The sequence below is a fragment of the Chiloscyllium punctatum genome, chromosome 40 (assembly GCF_047496795.1).
Source record: "Chiloscyllium punctatum isolate Juve2018m chromosome 40, sChiPun1.3, whole genome shotgun sequence".
NCBI classification, from domain to species: Eukaryota; Metazoa; Chordata; class Chondrichthyes; order Orectolobiformes; family Hemiscylliidae; genus Chiloscyllium; species Chiloscyllium punctatum.
In genome coordinates this window covers 64,077,165-64,096,597 of record NC_092778.1, presented here as the reverse complement: position 1 = coordinate 64,096,597, position 19,433 = coordinate 64,077,165, and the positions used below count along the sequence as shown (strand labels likewise).

The following is a 19,433-nucleotide window of genomic DNA, read 5'->3' as shown; positions in this document are numbered from 1 at the left end:
CGCCTCATCTTCCGCCTCAGAAGCTGCTGCTTCTAGTCTCTGTGCAAACAATCTGAGTTCCTGCCACATTAGTGACAGCCCAAGAGTAACTCCTGGGTGGAAGAATGGACAGTCAAGAGCACAGTAGGACAGGAGGGTGCAATGTCCACAGTATTGTCATGGAAGAAGGTATGAAAAAAAGCATTGCACTGTGATGGACCCCTGCTAGATATTTAATCACTGCTAGCTTGACTACATGTGGAATTGGTCATCCTGAGCCCAACATGGAAGTGAAATTTAGGCACAGGCCTCTCTTCCTTTACTTTCAGCCAAGTGCACCGATAACAAATTTCTGTCCCACTTCATACTGTGCTGATAAGTTGCTACTGTGAAGACCATTTTTTTTTATTTTTCTGTATTTTTGATTGAGAACTGAAAACTGAAAAATAATTGGGTTTCAAAGGATTGTTGGAAGATTGCTGCACTTCTTAAAAGCAAGTAACCTGACAGTCAGTGTAAGTGCAGATTACACAGTTGTTGGTACAGGCAGTGGGGAAGACAAGTTACAGACCAGCTGGAGCCAAGGGCCTGTGCACAAATGGGGATTTGGCAGGTAACAAGTAGCTGACTGGTCTTACTCCACCAGCCACTTATTAATGATAGAGACCTCCCACCTGTCAACAGCTATGTGATTCGTTCTGAAGTAACTGAACAGCTTATGGATATTTAGCCAGACAAAATTGGACCTCTGGAAGATGAGAAGTTTTCTTCTAAGCAGTAAAGCATTTTTTCTTTATTCATTCCTGGGATATGGGCATCACTGGCTAAGCCAGCATTGATTATCCATTTTGAATTGTCCAATTGCATCAGGAAGTGGCGAAGTTGATGTTTTGGGTGTAACCTTTCTTGAAGTCTTGAAGAAGGGTTATACCTGAAACGTTGACTTCTCCACCTCCTAATGCTGCCAGGCTTGCTGTGTTCTTCCAGCCTCCTGCTTGCCGACCTTGGATTCTAGCATCTGCAGTTTCTTTGTCTCTAGATCAGGTAAGCCAGCAGATTTCCTTCCTCAAAGGACACTAGTGATTCAGATTTGTTTTGCTATATTTAACAAAGGTTACATAGTTGCCATTAGGCTAGATATTTTTACTAAACTTAAATTTCACTATCTGTTATAGTGAGATTTTGAACCCATGTTTCTAGAACATTAGCCTGGGGTTCTCAGTTACTAGTCTAGCGACATTATCACTACACCACCACCTTCCTGTCAAGTCTGAATATAGCCAGTGTATTTCCCCTTGGCAGTTGCTATAATAATTAATAAGTATTTCACACAAAGTGGTTTGTATGTGGATTGAACTGCCAGGGAAAGTGCTAGATGCAGGTACAGTAACAACATTTAGAAGACCTTTGGGCAAGTACATCAATAAGAAAGGTTTAAGACCATAAGACATAGGAGTGGAAGTAAGGCCATTCGGCCCATCGAGTCCACTCTGCCATTCAATCATGGCTGATGGGCATTTCAACTCCACTTACTCGCATTCTCCCCGTAGCCCTTAATTCCTTGTGACATCAAGAATTTATCAATCTCTGCCTTAAAGACATTTAGCGTCCCGGCCTCCACTGCACTCCGCGGCAATGAATTCCACAGGCCCACCACTCTCTGGCTGAAGAAATGTCTCCGCATTTCTGTTCTGAATTTACCCCTTCTAATTCTAAGGCTGTGTCCATGGGTCCTGTTTAGAGGTATATGGGCCAAATGCAGGCAAATAGGACTAGTTTAGCTTGGGAAACTTGGTCAGCATGGACAAATTGGACCGAATTATCTGTTTCCATGATGTAAGTCAGAGACTTCTATAAGTGTGAACCAATTACTTAAAGCCTTATGTAAACAAGTGAAAGTACCTGGTGAAGGAAGATTGAAAAAGAGTGTTTTCTGAACATCTCAGCAATCCTTACACTGCTGAACTGCCTTCCCAGTCTTTGCCTTTGTCCTGAACACCCATTAATTTGTGTGTGTGTGTGTGTGTGTGTGTGTGTGGAGAGAGGGAGTTTCATAAGTTGATTAGTAGATTCACATGCCTGTAGTTCATAATCGCTCATCTGCAGTTAGAATCCATTTATTTGCAATAAATAGCATTCTTATTAAGTACTAAAACCTGACACAAACCTTCCGGCAATTTGGGTGTAAATGACAGGTAACTTTAGGAATTCTGCATAACATACTTAATAAAATTTGAACTTTTGTGACAATTACAGGAATAACAGGGCTTGATTTCAAGCCCAGTGAAACATAGCACTATGTTTAACAAAACAGTTATACAAAAAACAAACATCTTCACTGGACTAAAATATTGAGCTAACCTTTGAAATCCCAACAACTTCAATTTGCTGTCTTTAGCCTTCTTTAGCCTTATGAACACAAACTGAGCTGAACAACATTTTGCCGCAAATGGCTGATGAGAAATGAAGCTGCCAGATTGGTTCAAAATTTATTTTATAGTCAAATGAAACCAGCAAGGACCAGCAGTAAGCAGCATTAAGATCAAAATGTGATATAATTATGAATGAGAGAGATCTGGAAAGTGGTTGTTATTTTGGCAATAGCTTGTTCTTGGTTTTGGAGATTGGAGCAGTAATGAAAAAGCTGTTTAACAAATTTCACAACAGTCACTCTGTGTCTGCCTTAGGATTCATTTTCAATCGTTAGAAGTTGAAGAGTTAATGAGGGTGCCTTTAACCTGCTAAAAAGCAGGTGAGAGTGGTTTGAATTCGGTGTTAAATGTTGGAAATGTGAAATGGGAACTCAAACCAGCTTGAAACCACCCACTTCCATTTGTGACAGAACCATGAAAGCACATACAGTTCTTCCTCAGAGAGCAGGTCAGTCATGAAACCTTTTAAAAGGAGCCTTTTAACAAAGCTTCTATTTTTAAACATTGTGGAGAGACTCCCTGGCTTGACAAACTTAGGCAGCTAAAGGGATGAGATTATCCATTCAATAAGTGCCTTCACAGCACTGTTTGTGGGTTACAAATGACCAATGTCACAATGTCCCCCAATTATCAGCTCCCCAATCTGGGCGATCTTTCCTGAACTACAGTATTTGAAGCTTTAAAAGCTTCAACTTTATGTTTTTAAATTTATGATGAAATCCATTACTTTTGCATGCATTAATACTGTGTAAGCCAACAATCAGTAAATTTGTAATATTCAGGAAACAGAGTTCCAAGAAGTTGCTATATCCAACTGTTCCAAAATATGACTTGCATTCAGTATTGCCTAGGAACAAGCCTTACTATGAGACCTCCAATCAGTCTCTGAAATAATTCAAGGGCCACTGAAGCATAGTTCAGAGGTTACAGTCAGTTGGAGCTGCAGGACGAAAGAGTGCCAGGAGTACTCCATGCAGAATAGTGCTGCTATATAGGCTATTGGTTCAATATAGTTGGGCTCAGGGAGAATTCTCAAGAACATCTCTGTACAGTTAGACCTCAGAGCAAGTCTTGGAAGCCAGCAGATGCAGTGACAATTGGGGCCTGGTCTTTGGAAAGTTTTGGAGCTGTGAAAGGTTCAGTTGTAGCCTACACACAGTTAATATACTAGTGAAGCAGAGAATGAGGGCTGGAAAGTCCATGTGCGTTCTTTTGTTGGATCAGCTGAATAACATAAATAAATAATCCAGAGCAGTGCTAACTTGGTGCAGCTAGGTATCTGTGAAAAGTGGGAGCTGTGCCTATGACTATGTGCTGAAGTACAATTTTCAGAGTTCTGGAGAGCATAGATCGAGGAAAGGAAGATGAATTACCAGAATGTGAGCAGACATTGAGGCAATCTGTAACAGAGTGGCTTTTGTGGGTGTTCTAAAGCTAGAAATTCATGGTTTCTCTCTTGACCAGATTGATTATTTAATATGTTATTTGGGCTGTTCAATCAAAGTTTGTCTGTCTATCTCAGGTTAGTTTCTCAGTTATGTGTATTTGTGTGTGTGTAGATTGTATTAATATTCTAACTTTGTGTAGTACACTTTATTGCTCTTTGTTCAAAACCTTGAAATCTTTTTGCTTCATTCTCACAGTGAGTACCTGGATTTCACTTACTTTTAAAAAGAAAAAGCGACTGGTGTCTAGCCAGACAATAACAATATTTGATGGCCTGGTTTGGTAAATGAACAGTTAAATGGCGTTAATTTTTTTTAGAGAATATTGAGACCAACACAAGTCAATTTTTCTTTTGTGCTAGACATATTGAATGTCTTGTTGACAGTGAAGCTCAAAGAAGTTAAAAAATCACACAACACCAGGTTACAATCCAATAGGTTTATTTGGAAGCGCTAACTTTCAGAGTGCTGTTCCTTTATCAGGTGACAACCTGGTGTTGTGTGATTTTTAACTTTGTCCACCCCAGTCCAACGCCAGCACCTCCAAGTCATGAAGCTCAAAGAAAACCCACACACTTATCTGAAATCCAGTTCTCTCCCCAACCCTCTCACTGGAACCCACATTGTACTGTACAAACTGATCAAGCTCTGCCTGCTGAGTTTTTTCTTATATTCATTCATGGGATGTGGGTGACATCCCTAATTGCCCAGAGGGCAGTTAAGAACCAACCAACTGCTGTGGGTATGGAGTCACATGTAGGCCAGACCAGGTAAGTTTTGCAGTTTCCTTTCCTAAAGGACATTTGCGAACCAGGTAGGTTTTTTTGACAATTGGCAATGGACTTTTAATTCCAGCTTTTTTTTATTGAATTCAGATTCCACCATCTGCCATGGCAGCATTTGAACCATGGTCCCAAGAACATTGTCTGGCTCTCTGGATTAACAGTCTAGTGATAATGCCATTAGACCACTGCCTCCTGATTGACAGCAAACATCACCATTCTGGACATCCCTCTATCACTCAATTCCCCAAACAATAAAGTCAAGCTTGCCAAATTGCCTTCTTTACCACCCTATCTACTTGCATGGCCACTTTCAGGGAGCTGTGGACTTGAACCCCAAGATTCCTGCAGACATCAATACTGTTCAGGGTCCTGCCATTAACTATACTTTTTCTTAACATTTGGTCTCCCAAAATGCACCTCCTCACACTTATCCTGATTAACATCCATCTGCCAGTTCTCTGCCCATGTCTGCAACTGTTCTATACCCCTCTATATCCTTTGACAACCTTCTATACTATTCATAACTCCACCAATGTTTATATCCTCTACAAATTTACTAACCCACCCATCTACATTTTCATCCAGGTCATTTATATATATATCACAAATGGGTGGCACGGTGGTTCAGTGGTTAGCACTGCCTCACAGTGCAGGGGACCCGGCTTCATTTCCTGTCTCGGGCAACTATCTGTGTGGAGTTTGCACATTCTCCCTGTGTCGGCGTGGGTTTCCTCCGGGTGCTCCAGTTTCCTCCCACAGTCCAAAGATGTGCAGATTAGGTGAATTGGCCGTGCTAAATTGCCTGTAGTGTTAGGTGCATTAGTCAGGGGTAAATGTAGGGGGGATGGGTCTGGGTGGTTTGCTGTTGACTTGCTGGGCCGAAGGGCCTGTTTCCACACTGTAGGAATTCTAATCTAATCATACAAACAGCAAAGGTCCCAGTACAGATCTCTGAATAATACCCTCTACCACTGCCCTCTGCCTTCTACAGGCAAGCCAATTCTGAATCGACGCAGCCCAGTCACTCTTAATCCCATGCATCTTAATCTTCTGGATGAGCCTACCAAGACGGACCTGCCAAAAGTCTTACTAAAATCCACGTAGACAGCATCCACTCTCAAACCTCATTGATCACCTTTTTCACCTCTTCGAAAAATTCAGTCAAGTTAGTAAGCCATGACCTGCCGTGCAAAAAGCCATGCTGACTGTTCCTAATTAGGCCATACTTTTCCAAATGTGCATAAATTCTATCCCGAAGAATTCTTTCCAACATCTGCCCAATTACTGATGTGAGACTCACCAGTCTGTAGTTTCCCAGATTGTCCCTATTTCCCTTCTCGAACAGAGGAACAACATTAGCTACACTTCAGTCCTCTGGGAGTTCTGCAGTGGCTATTGAGCATACAAAGATCCTGGTCAAGGCCCCAGCAATCTCCTCTCTTATTTCTCTCAAGAACCTTGGATAGATATGGCACGGGGCTCAGTAGTTAGCACTGCTGCCTCACAGTGCCAGGGCCCCAAGTTCGATTCCTGCCTCGGGCGACTCTCTGTGGAGTTTGCACATTCTCCCCATGTCTGCGTGGGTTTCCTCCAGGTGCTCCGGTTTCCTCCCACAATCCAAAGATGTGCAGGTTAGGTGAATTGACCATGCTAACTTGTCCATAGTGTTAGGTCCATTATTCAGGGGTAAGTGTAGGGTAATGGGTCTGGGTGGGTTACTCTTTAGAGGGTCGGTGTGGACTTGTTGGGCCGAAGGGCCTGTTTCCATACTGTAGGTAATCTAATCTAATCTAATCATACCAAGAGGCCTTGGACACTTATCTACCTTAACGCTTCTTCAAGAAACCCAATGTCACTTCTTTCTTGATCTCAAAATGCTGTAGCATATCAGCATACTGTGCACAAATTTCACTATCTTCCATATCCTTCTCTTGGGTGAATACTGATGCAAAGTACTCATTTAGGATCTGACCCACATCCTCTGCTACAAGCAGAAGTTCCCTCTTTTATCCTTGAGTGGCCCTACCTTCTCCCTAGTTATCCTCTTGCTTTTAGTGTATGTATAGAATGCCTTGGGGTTCTCTTTAATCCTGCTTGCTGAGATCATTAAATGGCTCCTTTCTTGCTCTCCTAATTCCCTCCTAGAGTTCTTTCCTCCTTTCTTTATATTCCTCGCAGGCCCTGTCCAGTTCCCATTGGTAATTCCATGAAATTGAAAAATACATAATTGAAAGATAAAACGTGTAACAATTCCTGCTTTTTATGTATTAATAACTTTCTATGTAGAGTCTAAGCCTTTAAATCTGTCTTCTGCACTGGATGTTGATTTTCGGTATCTTCTGTGAGGTAGCCTGGGCATTATGGAGATTGTAGACTGTTCTTAAGAACAACTTGGTGATGCATGCTGTGTAAATGATAAATTATCTATGATCCATTTGTGCTCCAGTTCTTTAAATGAAAATTGGAACTTCATGCATTTACAAACATCAGTTGGGTAGCACCACATTATCTCTGTGAGCATCAAGATGAGTGCCTGTATTGATTGTTTTGATTGTTTTTCTGGCAGGTTTACATCCGGATCAAAGATGATGAATGGAATGTCTACAGGAGGTACACTGAATTCAGAGCACTGCACATCAGACTACGGACCAAGTTCCCTTTGGTGAACACCTTTAATTTCCCACCTAAAAAAGCTATTGGAAACAAGGTACTTTTGTATTGTTTTGCAAAATGCACACATTTCAATAATTATAGAAACAAATGTTGCTGATCATTCATGTTTGAAATATGCACACTGATATTTTCAATGTAACTTTCCCATTGTAGGTAAAGCTTATATTTTGGACACACAGCACACTTACATTAAAGTGAAAATTATAATACCTTTTAAACAGAAATAGCATGCAAATGTTTGTAATTGCTTTGAATTTGTTTGCTGAAATGTTTTGGGATTGTATTGCCCTCTCTCTCCTGTGATTAACCAAAATTAATAGGCAATCAAGTTACATCCAAACCAACTTTCTTTTAATGGGTTGTTTTTGATCCAATATTTTGCAATCAGCCACTGGTATTGCAGAGAGAAGAGAATTATTGCTGTTTAGAAAGATAGAAGAAAACACCAGATCTTTAAAGAAATTGGTATCAATTTTATTCCAGTAATGCCACAAATGATGCTCTTTGATTTTATCATGATATTGATAAAGGAGCTATGTAGTTGAATGAGACTACTGGAATTTCTGTGGTGATGATTTGTTTGCAATATTACTTTTTATAATGCCAAGATAAAATTGATGAAAAGCTATTGGTGTAAACATTAAGCAAGTTAAATAATGACTCACTGTTGACTGAATGAAACATTAAAGTAGAGCCTGGTGTTTTGTCCTGCAACACAGCAAAGGATGATTTCTGTGGTAAGTGATACAGATGGACGGTAACAAATTGGATAATTTGTTATCACACTGTGACACCTTTGATAATCCACTTCTGAAACTGCATAAGAGCAAATAGCATTGTGCTAATTAACTCCCACAACTCTACTTTCAACATGTTTGCTTCATTATCGCAAATTGCTAAAACTTCAGATGCTGTGGAAATAGATATTCTGCATGAGTAGCAATGTGTATTTGAAAGAGCAACTCCATGGAGTGACTGAAAAAAAATATGAGCAAATGAAGGAATAAGACCAATTGGAATAGCCTTTTTGCAGAGCAATCAAAGGTCAAATAAGCTGTAAGATTTTGTGATACTAGATTGGACCCTACTTGTCTCAAACTTAAGATGCAATAGTGGGACTTTGATAGGCTGAGGAATCTTAATACAGCAATTTATAACAGTATGGTGACTCCCAGTCAAAATTCTTAACAGTGCTAGAACATCTACTGATCAGTAACCTTTGGGGGACTGTCATGGAGCTGATGGGGACCTCATTCAAGGGCTGAAGAACCAACCAGAGCATTGTTCCATCTCTCTGAGTAAAGTCCTGCAGCAACTTAATCCACACAGGCATTTTACAGGCCAACATTGGGACGACCTGGGATCAAGGACCCCAGGGATTGAAGTGACCAAACTGGGTGAGGTACCAGCCAATCAAAGGACATTCCAATTGACTAGGCACGCCACCAGGGAAGTGACGGCTGTTGCCAGTAAGACCTGAAGCCTAGTATTATCACCAGATCGTGGGCAGGAGAGGTTGGTGCAAGGGAGAGGTGACTTCATCTCAGTATCACTGCTGCCACCCCCTTCCCATTGCCAGGTGCAGCAAGCATGTACCCGAGTGCTTGTTTTAATAAGGGAATCACCTACGAGAAAGCGACATCACATGGGTTTGTTTGTTTTGATCATGAGGCCCCACACTGTGCTGGGTGCAGACCAGCAGTGGCAGGATAAGACCTTTAGGTAGGCATTAACTTCCCACTTAAGGACTTTAATTGGTGATGGGGCTGAATGGCTGTCTGTGGACCTTCGCTGTAAAGAAATAATTGTCCAAATTTGTCACCCTTCTGTCTGATTAAGTGACTTTGCAACACCAAACTCACCTGAGGGCAGGGAATGAGATTCTGTCATTAGTCTTCTGGAACTCGTACTTTTTGCCATTTATCAAGAATACTCTTAAGTAGACAATAGACAATAGACAATAGACAATAGACAATAGATGCAGGAGTAGGCCATTCTGCCCTTCGAGCCTGCACCGCCATTCAATATGATCATGGCTGATCATTCCTAATTAGTATCCTGTTCCAGCCTTATCTCCATACCCCTTGACTCCACTATCTTTAAGAGCTCTATCCAATTCTTTCTTAAAAGAATCCAGAGACTGGGCCTCCACTGCCCTCTGGGGCAGAGCATTCCACACAGCCACCACTCTCTGTGTGAAGTAGTTTCTCCTCATCTCTGTCCTAAATGGTCTACCCCGTATTTTTAAGTTGTGTCCTCTGGTTCGGCACTCCCCCATCAACGGAAATATGTTCCCTCCTGCCAGAGTGTCCAGTCCTTTCATAAGCCTATACGTTTCAATCAGATCCCCTCTCAGTCTTCTAAACTCAAGGGTATACAAGCCCAGTCGCTTCAGTCTTTCCGTGTAAGGCAATCCTGCCATTCCAGGAATTGACCTCGTGAACCTACGCTGCACTCCCTCAATAGCCAGAATGTCTTTCCTCAAATTTGGAGACCAGAACTGTACACAGTACTCCAGGTGTGGTCTCACCAGGGCCCTGTACAGCTGCAGAAGCACCTCTTTGCTTCTATACTCAATCCCTCTTGTTATGAAGGCCAGCATGCTATTAGCCTTCTTCACGACCTGCTGTACCTGCATGCTTGCCTTCATTGACTGGTGGACAAGAACACCCAGATCTCTCTGAACAGCCCCTTTACCTAATTTGATACCATTGAGGTAGTAATCTGCCTTCCTGTTCTTGCCACCAAAGTGGATAACCAGACATTTATCCACATTAAACTGCATCTACCATGCATCTGCCCACTCACCTAACTTGTCCAGGTCACCCTGTAATCCCCTAACATCCTCATCACATTTCACCCTACCACCTAGCTTTGTGTCATCAGCAAATTTGCTAATGTTATTGCTGATACCATCTTCTATATCATTTACATATATTGTAAAAAGCTGCGGTCCCAGCACGGATCCCTGCGGTACCCCACTGGTCACTGCCTGCCATTTCGAAATGGAGCCGTTAATCACTACCCTTTGTTTCCTGTTAGCCAACCAATTCTCTATCCAATCTAGTACTTTGCCCCCAATCCCGTGCGCCCTAATTTTACTCACTAACCTCTTGTGTGGGACTTTATCAAAAGCTTTCTGAAAGTCCAGGTACACTACATCCACTGGATCTCCCTCGTCCATCTTCCGAGTTACATCCTCAAAAAATTCAAGAAGATTAGTCAAGCATGATTTCCCCTTCATAAATCCATGCTGACTCTGTCCTATCCTGTTACTATTATCCAGATGTGCCGTAATTTCATCCTTTATAATAGACTCCAGCATCTTTCCCACCACTGAGGTCAGACTAACTGGTCTATAATTTCCTGCTTTCTCCCGCCCACCCTTCTTAAAAAGTGGCACAACATTAGCCGCCCTCCAATCCTCAGGAACCAACCCCGATTCTATTGAACTCTGGAAAATAATCACCAGCGCATCCACGATTTCCCGAGCCACCTCCTTCAGTACCCTGGGATGCAGGCCATCAGGTCCCGGAGACTTATCAACCTTCAGACCTAACAGTCTCTCCAACACCAAATCCTGGCAAATAGAAATTCCCTTAAGTTCAGGTCCTTCAGCCACTGTTACCTCAGGGAGATTGCTTGTGTCTTCCCCAGTGAACACAGATCTGAAGTACCCATTTAATTCCTCTGCCATTTCTTCGTTCCCAGTAATATATTCCCCTGCTTCTGTCTTCAAGGGCCCAATTTTTGTCCTAACCATTTTTTTGCCTTGGACATACCTAAAAAAGCTTTTACTATCCTCCTTTATATTCTTGGCCAGTTTACCTTCGTACCTCATTTTTTCTCTGCGTATTTCCTTCTTACTAATCCTCTGTTGTTCTTTAAAAGCTTCCCAGTCCTCCGTTTTCCCGCTTATCTTCGCTAAGTTATACTTTTTCTCTTTTAACCTTATATGTTTCTTTACTTCCCTTGTCAGCCACGGCCGCCCATGTCTCCTCCTGGGATCTTTCTTCCTTTTAGGAATGAACTGATCCTGCATCTTCTGCATTATACACAGAAATATCTGCCATTGTTCCTCCACGGTCTTCCCTGTTAAGGTATTAAACCATTGAACTTTGGCCAGTTGCTCCCTCATAGCTCCATATTTCCCTTTATTCAACTGAAATATTGTCACTTCAGATTGTACCCACTCCCTCTCAAATTGCAGATTGAAGCTTATTGTATTATGGTCACTACTTCCCAATGGCTCCTTCACTTCGAGGTCACTGACCAATTCTGGTTCGTTACACAATACCAGATCCAGAATCGCCTTATCCCTGGTCGGCTCCAGCACCAGCTGCACTAAAAATCCATCTCTGAGGCACTCCACAAAGTCTCTTTCTTGAGGCCCGATACCATCCTGATTCTCCCAGTCTACCTGCATGTTAAAATCCCCCATAACAACTGTAGTAACATCTTTGCGACAAGCCAATTTCAGCTCCTGATTCAACTTACCTCCAACATCCAGACTACTGTTTGGGGGCCTGTAGATGACTCCCATGAGGGTCTTTTTACCCTTAGTGTTTCGAAGCTCTATCCACACTGACTCTACATCCCCTGACTCTAGGTCCGCCCGCGCAAGGGACTGAATATCCTCCCTTACCAACAAGGCCACCCCACCCCCTCTGCCCGTCAGTCTATCCTTACTGTCAATACTAAGCACCAAAGTAACACTCATGTGAAGGCTTTTAACCGGCCACTGAATATAATATTGACTGCATTCCAGACAAAAATTGAGGACAGATTCTGCCAATCAGACAAGGCGCTGGAAAAGACTGTCAATACTAAGCACCAAATGAACACATTTGAAAATGATACATTTAGAATTGTTGATTTATTATTTGAATAAATCTAGATTATCCTTGTTATCATCACTAAGAATTTGCATTGGAGAAAACCTTTCTTTAAATATGTTCCTGAAAAGTAAATTCTGTTTGCGTTTACTTAAGATGCCGCATAATATCTAATACCCATTTCCATGTTAGTTAGTTTCTCTTTCAGTTTTTCCCAATGTATCCTGGTTGCCAGGATGCTGGTTGATCAGCTTCATGTCAACCATCATTTTTGGATTTGTTGGGTGGTTTTGCTTCTAGATGCTCTCCCTGTTTATCCAGGATAATACACACTGGTTCATCTGCACCAATGGCTGAGTCCTTTTGTAGTCAACAAATCCTGGAATGGGACTTGAATCTAGGGTGGTTCCTGCTTCAAGACAGGAGACTTAGTGACTTTAGATCATAGTGTATGTTACATGGCTTTTTTCAAAATAATAAGTCATTTGTAACCCAGTTATTGTACGGAACACAATATTTACTATAAAATTAGGCTTTGTATTAATTGTTCATTCAGTTCGACTTCATAACATGAGAAAGGCTCACATCTAAACTTCAGAAGCATAATATTATAATGATCCTATTCTTGTGAAACAACACACCCCCTGACCTAGTTTCTATTGTTGTAAAAGCTTCACATACATGTGTACATACTATCTGTCATGTTTCTGATTTCAGATAAATGAAAGATAGGAATTGGGATATTTAGTTTTTAAAAACTGTCCCAAATCAGAGTGTGTATGAGACACAAGGGGTGCAAACTCTTAATTAATGTCCTACATATAAAAGCCAATGTATCATCTGTGATTCAGTGGCAGCAATCTAAGTTCCTTGTCAGAAGGCTGTAACTGAGTCCACTCCATGACAACTTGAGCACAGAAATCCAAACCTTACAGCACTGAGAAAATGCTGTATTCTCTGAGGTTATTTAGCATTAAGCTGAGTCCCCATCTCTGTCTCAGGTGAATGTAAGTGATCCCAAGGAATTCCTATTAAAGAAGAGTAGGGGAGTTATTGCCCAGTGTCCTGGCCAACATTTGTCGCTCAGTCGGCATCACAGGAGAAAGATTATCTGATGATTCCCACATTGTTATATGTGAGAGGTCGCTCTGCGAAAATTAGTTGCTACATTTCCTACAATGTAACGATAACCACACAACTAAAGTACTTCAGTAGCTGTAAAGTACTTTGGGATGGCCTGTGATTGAGAAGGACACTACATAAATGCAAGTCATCATTAAACTTGAAGTCAAACCTGAAAAAAAATTAATCTTTAGTTGCATCTCCCATGTAGGAGAAAGTGAGGACTGTAGATGCTGGAGATCAGAGTCGAGGGTGTGGTGCTGGAAAAGCACAGTGGGTCAGACAGCATCCGAGGAGCAGGAGAATCGGCGTTTCGGGCACAAGCCCTTCATCAGGAATAAGGCTTGTGGGCTGGGGGCTAAGAAATAAATGGGAGGGGGTTGGGGTTGGAGGGAAGGTAGCTGAGAAAGTGATAGGAAGATGAAGGTGAGAGAGAAGGTGATAGGTTTTGGGGGGGGGGGGGGGGTAGAGCGGATAGATGGGAAAGGTGATGGACAGGTCAGGAGGGTGGTGCTGAGTTGGAGGCCTGGGACTGGGATAATGTGGGGGGAGGGGAAATGCGGAAACTGTTGACATATGGGAGAGGGAATTGAAGTGTTCAGCCACGGGTCGGTGTGGTTGGTGGGTGCGGGTGTCCCAGAGATGTTCTCTGAAATGATCTGCAAGAAGACAGCCTGTCTCTCCAATGTAGAGGAGACCACATCGGGTGCAACAGATACAGTAGATGACGTTGGTAGAGGTACAGGTAAATTTCTGTCGGATGTAGAAGGATCCTTTGGGGCCTTGGAAGGAGGTGAGGGGAATGGTGTGGGCACAGATTTTGTACTTCCTACGTTGGCAGGGAGAGGTGCCAGGATTGGGGTGTGGGCTGTTGGGCGCATGGACCTGACGAGGAAGTAGCGGAGGGAATGGTCTTTCCGGAACGCTGATAGGGGTGGGAGGGAAATATATCTCTGGTGGTGAGGTCTGTTTGGAGGTATCCAGCAAGGACATGCAGGTCCTGGGCCGCCTCCACCGCCAAACCATTACCACCCAACGCCTGGAGGAGGAACGCCTCATATTCTGCCTTAGGACCCTGCAACCACACAGGATAAATGTGGATTTCAACAGTTTCTGCATGTACCCTCCCCCCACATTATCTCAGTCCCAAGCCTCCAACTTGGCACCACCCTCCAGATCTGTCCATCACCTTTCCCATCTATCTGCTCTACCACCGCCCCCCCCCCCCAAACCTATCACCTTCTCCCTCACCTTCATCTACCTATCGCTTTCTCAGCTACCTTCCCCCCCAACCCCACCCCCCTTCCATTTATCTCTTAGCCCCCCCAGCCCACAAGCCTCATTTCTGATGAAGGGCTTATGCCCGAAAAGATGATTCTCCTGCTCCTCGGATGCTGCCTGACCTGCTGCGCTTTTCCAGCACCACACTCTCGATTCTGCATCTCTAGTGTTCTTATTGATCGAACTTTGTGGATGTGGAGGTGCAGATTCCACTTAGCAGCCAAATAATACATTCTATATTACAGTGTTATGAGGTGCTCGTTACACTGCTCCTCGGGTCAACACATAACTCGAATTGTTTCACTTGTGGGGTATATGGCCACTCATATACTTTCTCCATCTAAGACTTAATATCAAAAGATCATTAATGGATCTTCTCTAGTAAAGATAAAACTGTTGATTTATAATGCAACAAAGCTAATTTATTAAATATAAAACTGGTAAGCACATTCAGTTTGTAACATGAAAACACAAGTGTTTACCTCTGTAAATAACTCAATTCAGCTCACGCATGCAGACACATGTACTCATGTAGGTGAATGAAATGGACTTCTCTCAATAGACATTCACTTTGTGGAAAAGTAATATTTTGGTCAATAAATCTCAGTTCTTAAAAGCACAAAGGATATGATTTGAGATATTCAGATGGCTGTCAGTCTGATATTCTAGCATGCGTAGCTAGGTATCCACAAAAATAGAAGTTATCTTTGGGATCTTGGCAGATACAGCTTGCTCAGGAAATATGGTACTAAGAAGTCTTCCAGTCACTGTTCAAGAAGAAAGTCCGGTTTTAAACTGGATTCATCAGAAAGGTGCTTCAGAAACAGAAAATGTTTGAACATACGAGTAAGGTGCAGATGTTGGCCAGTAGGCCTCCAGAGCCTGACATGCCAGTGAATAAGTTGTGGTTGATCTGACTGCTCCACATTTGCACTTACCCCATTGCAACAAGAATTACTGTTAGTTCATGAGCGTAAGGAAAGGAAGAAAGATGGGTAGAATAATGGCATGAGCAGAGTGGCTTGTGGAAAAATAGATAGGGAGGCAGGATGGGTGGTTGTGGGTTAGGCCTAATAGATTTGCTTCATAGTGTTTGGAGAGTCAGATCTGAAGCAAAGAGGGGTTTGCTGAGGAGTGTGGTTCAGGAAAGTATAGGGAGCTGGTTTTGATGAGGTGGTGTCAGGTTAGGTCAGTCAGCTGTGGAGTTGGGTCAGGTATCACGTCGAATCTGAACCATAAGATATAGGGGTAGACGTAGGCCGTACAACCAATCAAGTCTGCCTGGAGCAAGTGGTATGTGTCTGTGATGAGGCTCATCTGCCCACAATATGTGTGTCAGTGTGAGGGATTGTGAACTAACTGTATGGAGTGGGACTGGATTTGAGCCAGACTTATTGTTAGCCAGGAGTCACAGCTGGTTTTTATTCCACTCCTACATATTCTGGCTGACTATTCAATTAAGTAAACAAGAACCATCCAGAGTCTTCAACTCTAACCCATAGTTGGGTAATTTTCTGGAGGGTGTGTTCCAGATGCCAGATAATTGTCCATTGCAAGTTTATAAAACTTGGGCAATTGCCTTGTCGTCATTGCAGCAAGCTTTCAGAAGGGTCTCACCACACACTGTTCAGAATACATCTGGTTGATGACTATCCAGAGACTCGGCGATGCGAGCCATAATAATATCCTCACGAGCAGTGCCACAGAGATCCATTACTATGCTGCTTTTGGTCTGTAAGTATACGTGACTAGTATACATTAGATTGAAAATCATGAAGGTCTAATATCACAAATTTGCATTGTAAAATAATTTTAATTAAAAGGGCTCATTATTGTTTCTAAATAAATCCTGTAAAGTGCTTTACGCACCATGCTCAGTCAGTGCTCAAAGGGAACATAGCATTGCTATTCCTTATTTATTCTTTCTTCCGGTACATTAACATTCCAGTGGCATATTCTTCTTCATTCTGAGCTCTAGATAATGTTAGCAATCTCCCACTTACCCCTTTGCCTTGTGTGTTTTAAGTCTGTGGTTAAGAGCAAATTAAAGGCTTTTCTCTACGAATGATCACAAGCATCAATGTGCTTCATCAATTGCTCTTAAAACAAAGCCAATTAAAGTAATTATTCCAGGTTTTCAGAAGCTAGCTGAAATATTGTATTTTCAGACATCTTTAAGTGGAATATTGAAGAGAAAAGCTGTTTCAAAATTATCATAGTTTAAGCATCTTGATTACAGGTATGTAAGAAATTAAACATCCCCTAGTTTACTATTTTACATTGGGCATTGTAATCTAAATAGTTACGGACTTGAACAGTGTAAATTTAAATTTTGTCACATCAGGTGGTGAAATTTAATTCAGTAAAGTTAGTGATTAGTGGGTGAGCCCCAGGTAAACGATCATGAAAGCTTTTGGATTGTTGTAAAGAATTAACTGTTCTCTTGTCTTCCTTAGGGAAGGAAAAACAATCTCTCCTGTTAAGCACATTGAAGATGCCTGGCATTTTTTCTGATGGGTACACAGTTATTTGGAAGTCAGTTGGCTGCTGCCTTAGCAGCAGACTTACTGGACAGGGAATCGAACAGGGGGAGCATTGCGCCCATAAATTGGCCAGCTAACTCAATGTTTATGGCCAAGAATCAGGACTAGTTTTGTCCCCTGAAGTTTTTAGAGATTGTGATTTTTCATCATGACTTCATTTGATGAAAGTAATGTGTAGTTAATGTACCAGGAACCGTGTATTTAATCTGTTTTTCACTTTGCTGAAGGAAAGGAACAAGAGAGGACAGTTGAGTCAACAAGATTTCATTGAGCAGTAACATGACATTGTAATTTTGATTTAAAGAAACACTGATGGCAAAACAATTGCAATCAAGTTGGTGCTGGAGGTTCTTAAGTAAATCTGTTCACATGCTGAACCTCAAACTCCAAATTATTTGGTCAGAGAGACAAAATACTGCACTTTTAAACATTGCCAAATTTCCTCTTGCCAAAGGCTAAGATTTGCCAGGAAAGGAATAAAAAATAAGATATTTCTAATGAAAGAGACTGGATATTGGTGTGTGATATTCCTTACTTCTGAGCTGATAGTTCTGTCCTACTGTATCATGCTCTTGCAGCGCTAATCGTAAATGGAGGATAATGTTAATCTTGAATCTCGTTTACAGGTTGGATAAACGGTAAATAAATGGGAATTATTCCTTGCTGTTATGAGCTACTAGTTGTGCAGCATGTTAAGAACGTGGCAAAATTGCTGACATCTATCATAGATGAATGGCCATGACAAACCTCCAGGTCCCTTTCTTACTTAGAATCGTTGACTGTTGTGTCCTCAGTAGCGATAAAGACAAATTAGATTTGGTTTTGGTTTTGTTCAAGCATTCCCTTTTACCCAGGAGTAAAGTTACTATGAACAAATGTGACTTCAAAAATTGATAAAACGCCAAACATTTATATCAGCAACAAAATTGATGAAACGGCATTGAGATCATTTTTTCTTAAAGCTGTCTCAGTGTATATGATAGGATAAGTTAATTTGAAAAAAGCAGCATATTCAGATAGCGGGTCTTGAAGGTATATTGGATTCTGAGAAATTGCCTTGTTCATAGCTGCAGAGGACAGAGAAGTACAATCCAGTCAAGAGGCACACTGTAAATCTTGAGTTACTAAATGGATCCATAGATAAGAAAGGTTTGAGTGAGAACTACACTACCGAAAAAAAACTCATACTGAGACTTGAAAAAGGGCAAAGACCCAGAATAAAGACCCCTTTCAAATCTGGGGGTTTCTAATGCTGTAATTAAGGCAAAAGGCGTAGTAACTTGGTGATTTATTTTACCCTCCTCTGGCTTCAGAATGCTGGCTTTTGCATTCCAGCCTCTAATTCTTCTGGGTGTTTTATGCAATCATATTTTATACAATATATATACTGTTAGCAGTACTGAATGCTCAAGTTTAGTGCTACAATTCCTAGCTGTTTTTTGATACTGTCAATTTGCCAGAAACAGTTGGAAGCAGTCACATCCATCAAGGTATGGCACAGAATTTAATCAGTGTGATAATGGTAACCCTGAAGGATAATCATGGCTATTAGCCAAGTAATGCAGTGTAATTCTTCCATTTTATGCAGGAGTTTATGGCTTGATATTCTCCACTGAATGTATAATACAGATTGATCCAAAAAAAGGAGAATGGTTTTAAAAGATTTAATTGAGTGATTGGCTTCCCTAAGGAAAAATATGTATGGGAGAAAAAAAGTAATTCTGATATCAAAATTTAGATAGCTGTGAGGCATGTAACAGGGACAAGGAATGGGGATTTGCCTGACAAGTAGCTGGATCGCAAATGATTAATAATAGAGATAGAACAGAGAAATAATTTCTGAATACAGTATATGTTTGCCAAGTCTTCTGCATTTTTTATTTATGTATGGATAAGGTATAAAATACTTATTCCACATAGAAAGACCTGTATTGTGTCAGTGCTTCAGACCTGGTGATGTATTCTTGTGCATGAGTTATGGAAATGGGTAGTTAAGTGTGTTTACACTTTGGTTACTTGTACCAAGTTTCCTGGTTTTGGCATAACTTAGCAGCTGCATGGTCAATATCCTCACTTAGAGTAAAATGGCAGGGGAGTAGAGCTTCTGAGCCAGGGGCATGTCCACTTTGTCCACTTTTCTTTTCTTTCCTTGTTTTGCTCTTTTTTTTCTCTTCTGTTTTACTTTACTTAGCTCTTCCCATGGTCCAAAGTTATGCAGGTTAGGTGAGTTGGCTACACTAAATTACCACACAATGTCTGAGGATGTGCAGGTTAGGTGTGGTAACTATGGTAAATATGAGGTTATGGGAATAGTGTGAGATACTCTTCAGAGGGTCAT

General features: G+C 41.6%; 1 protein-coding gene across 4 annotated transcripts in view; it reads left to right on the top strand.

The window, feature by feature from the left end:
* The window catches only part of snx29 (sorting nexin 29), a 491,480-nt gene that overhangs the window by 419,196 nt on the left and 52,851 nt on the right, over positions 1–19,433 (top strand). For all 4 annotated transcript variants that reach the window (XM_072560128.1, XM_072560129.1, XM_072560127.1 and 1 more), the window contains one exon: positions 7,208–7,348. In XM_072560128.1, coding sequence (XP_072416229.1) covers positions 7,208–7,348 — 141 coding nt within the window. The remainder of the gene's footprint in view (positions 1–7,207; positions 7,349–19,433) is intronic.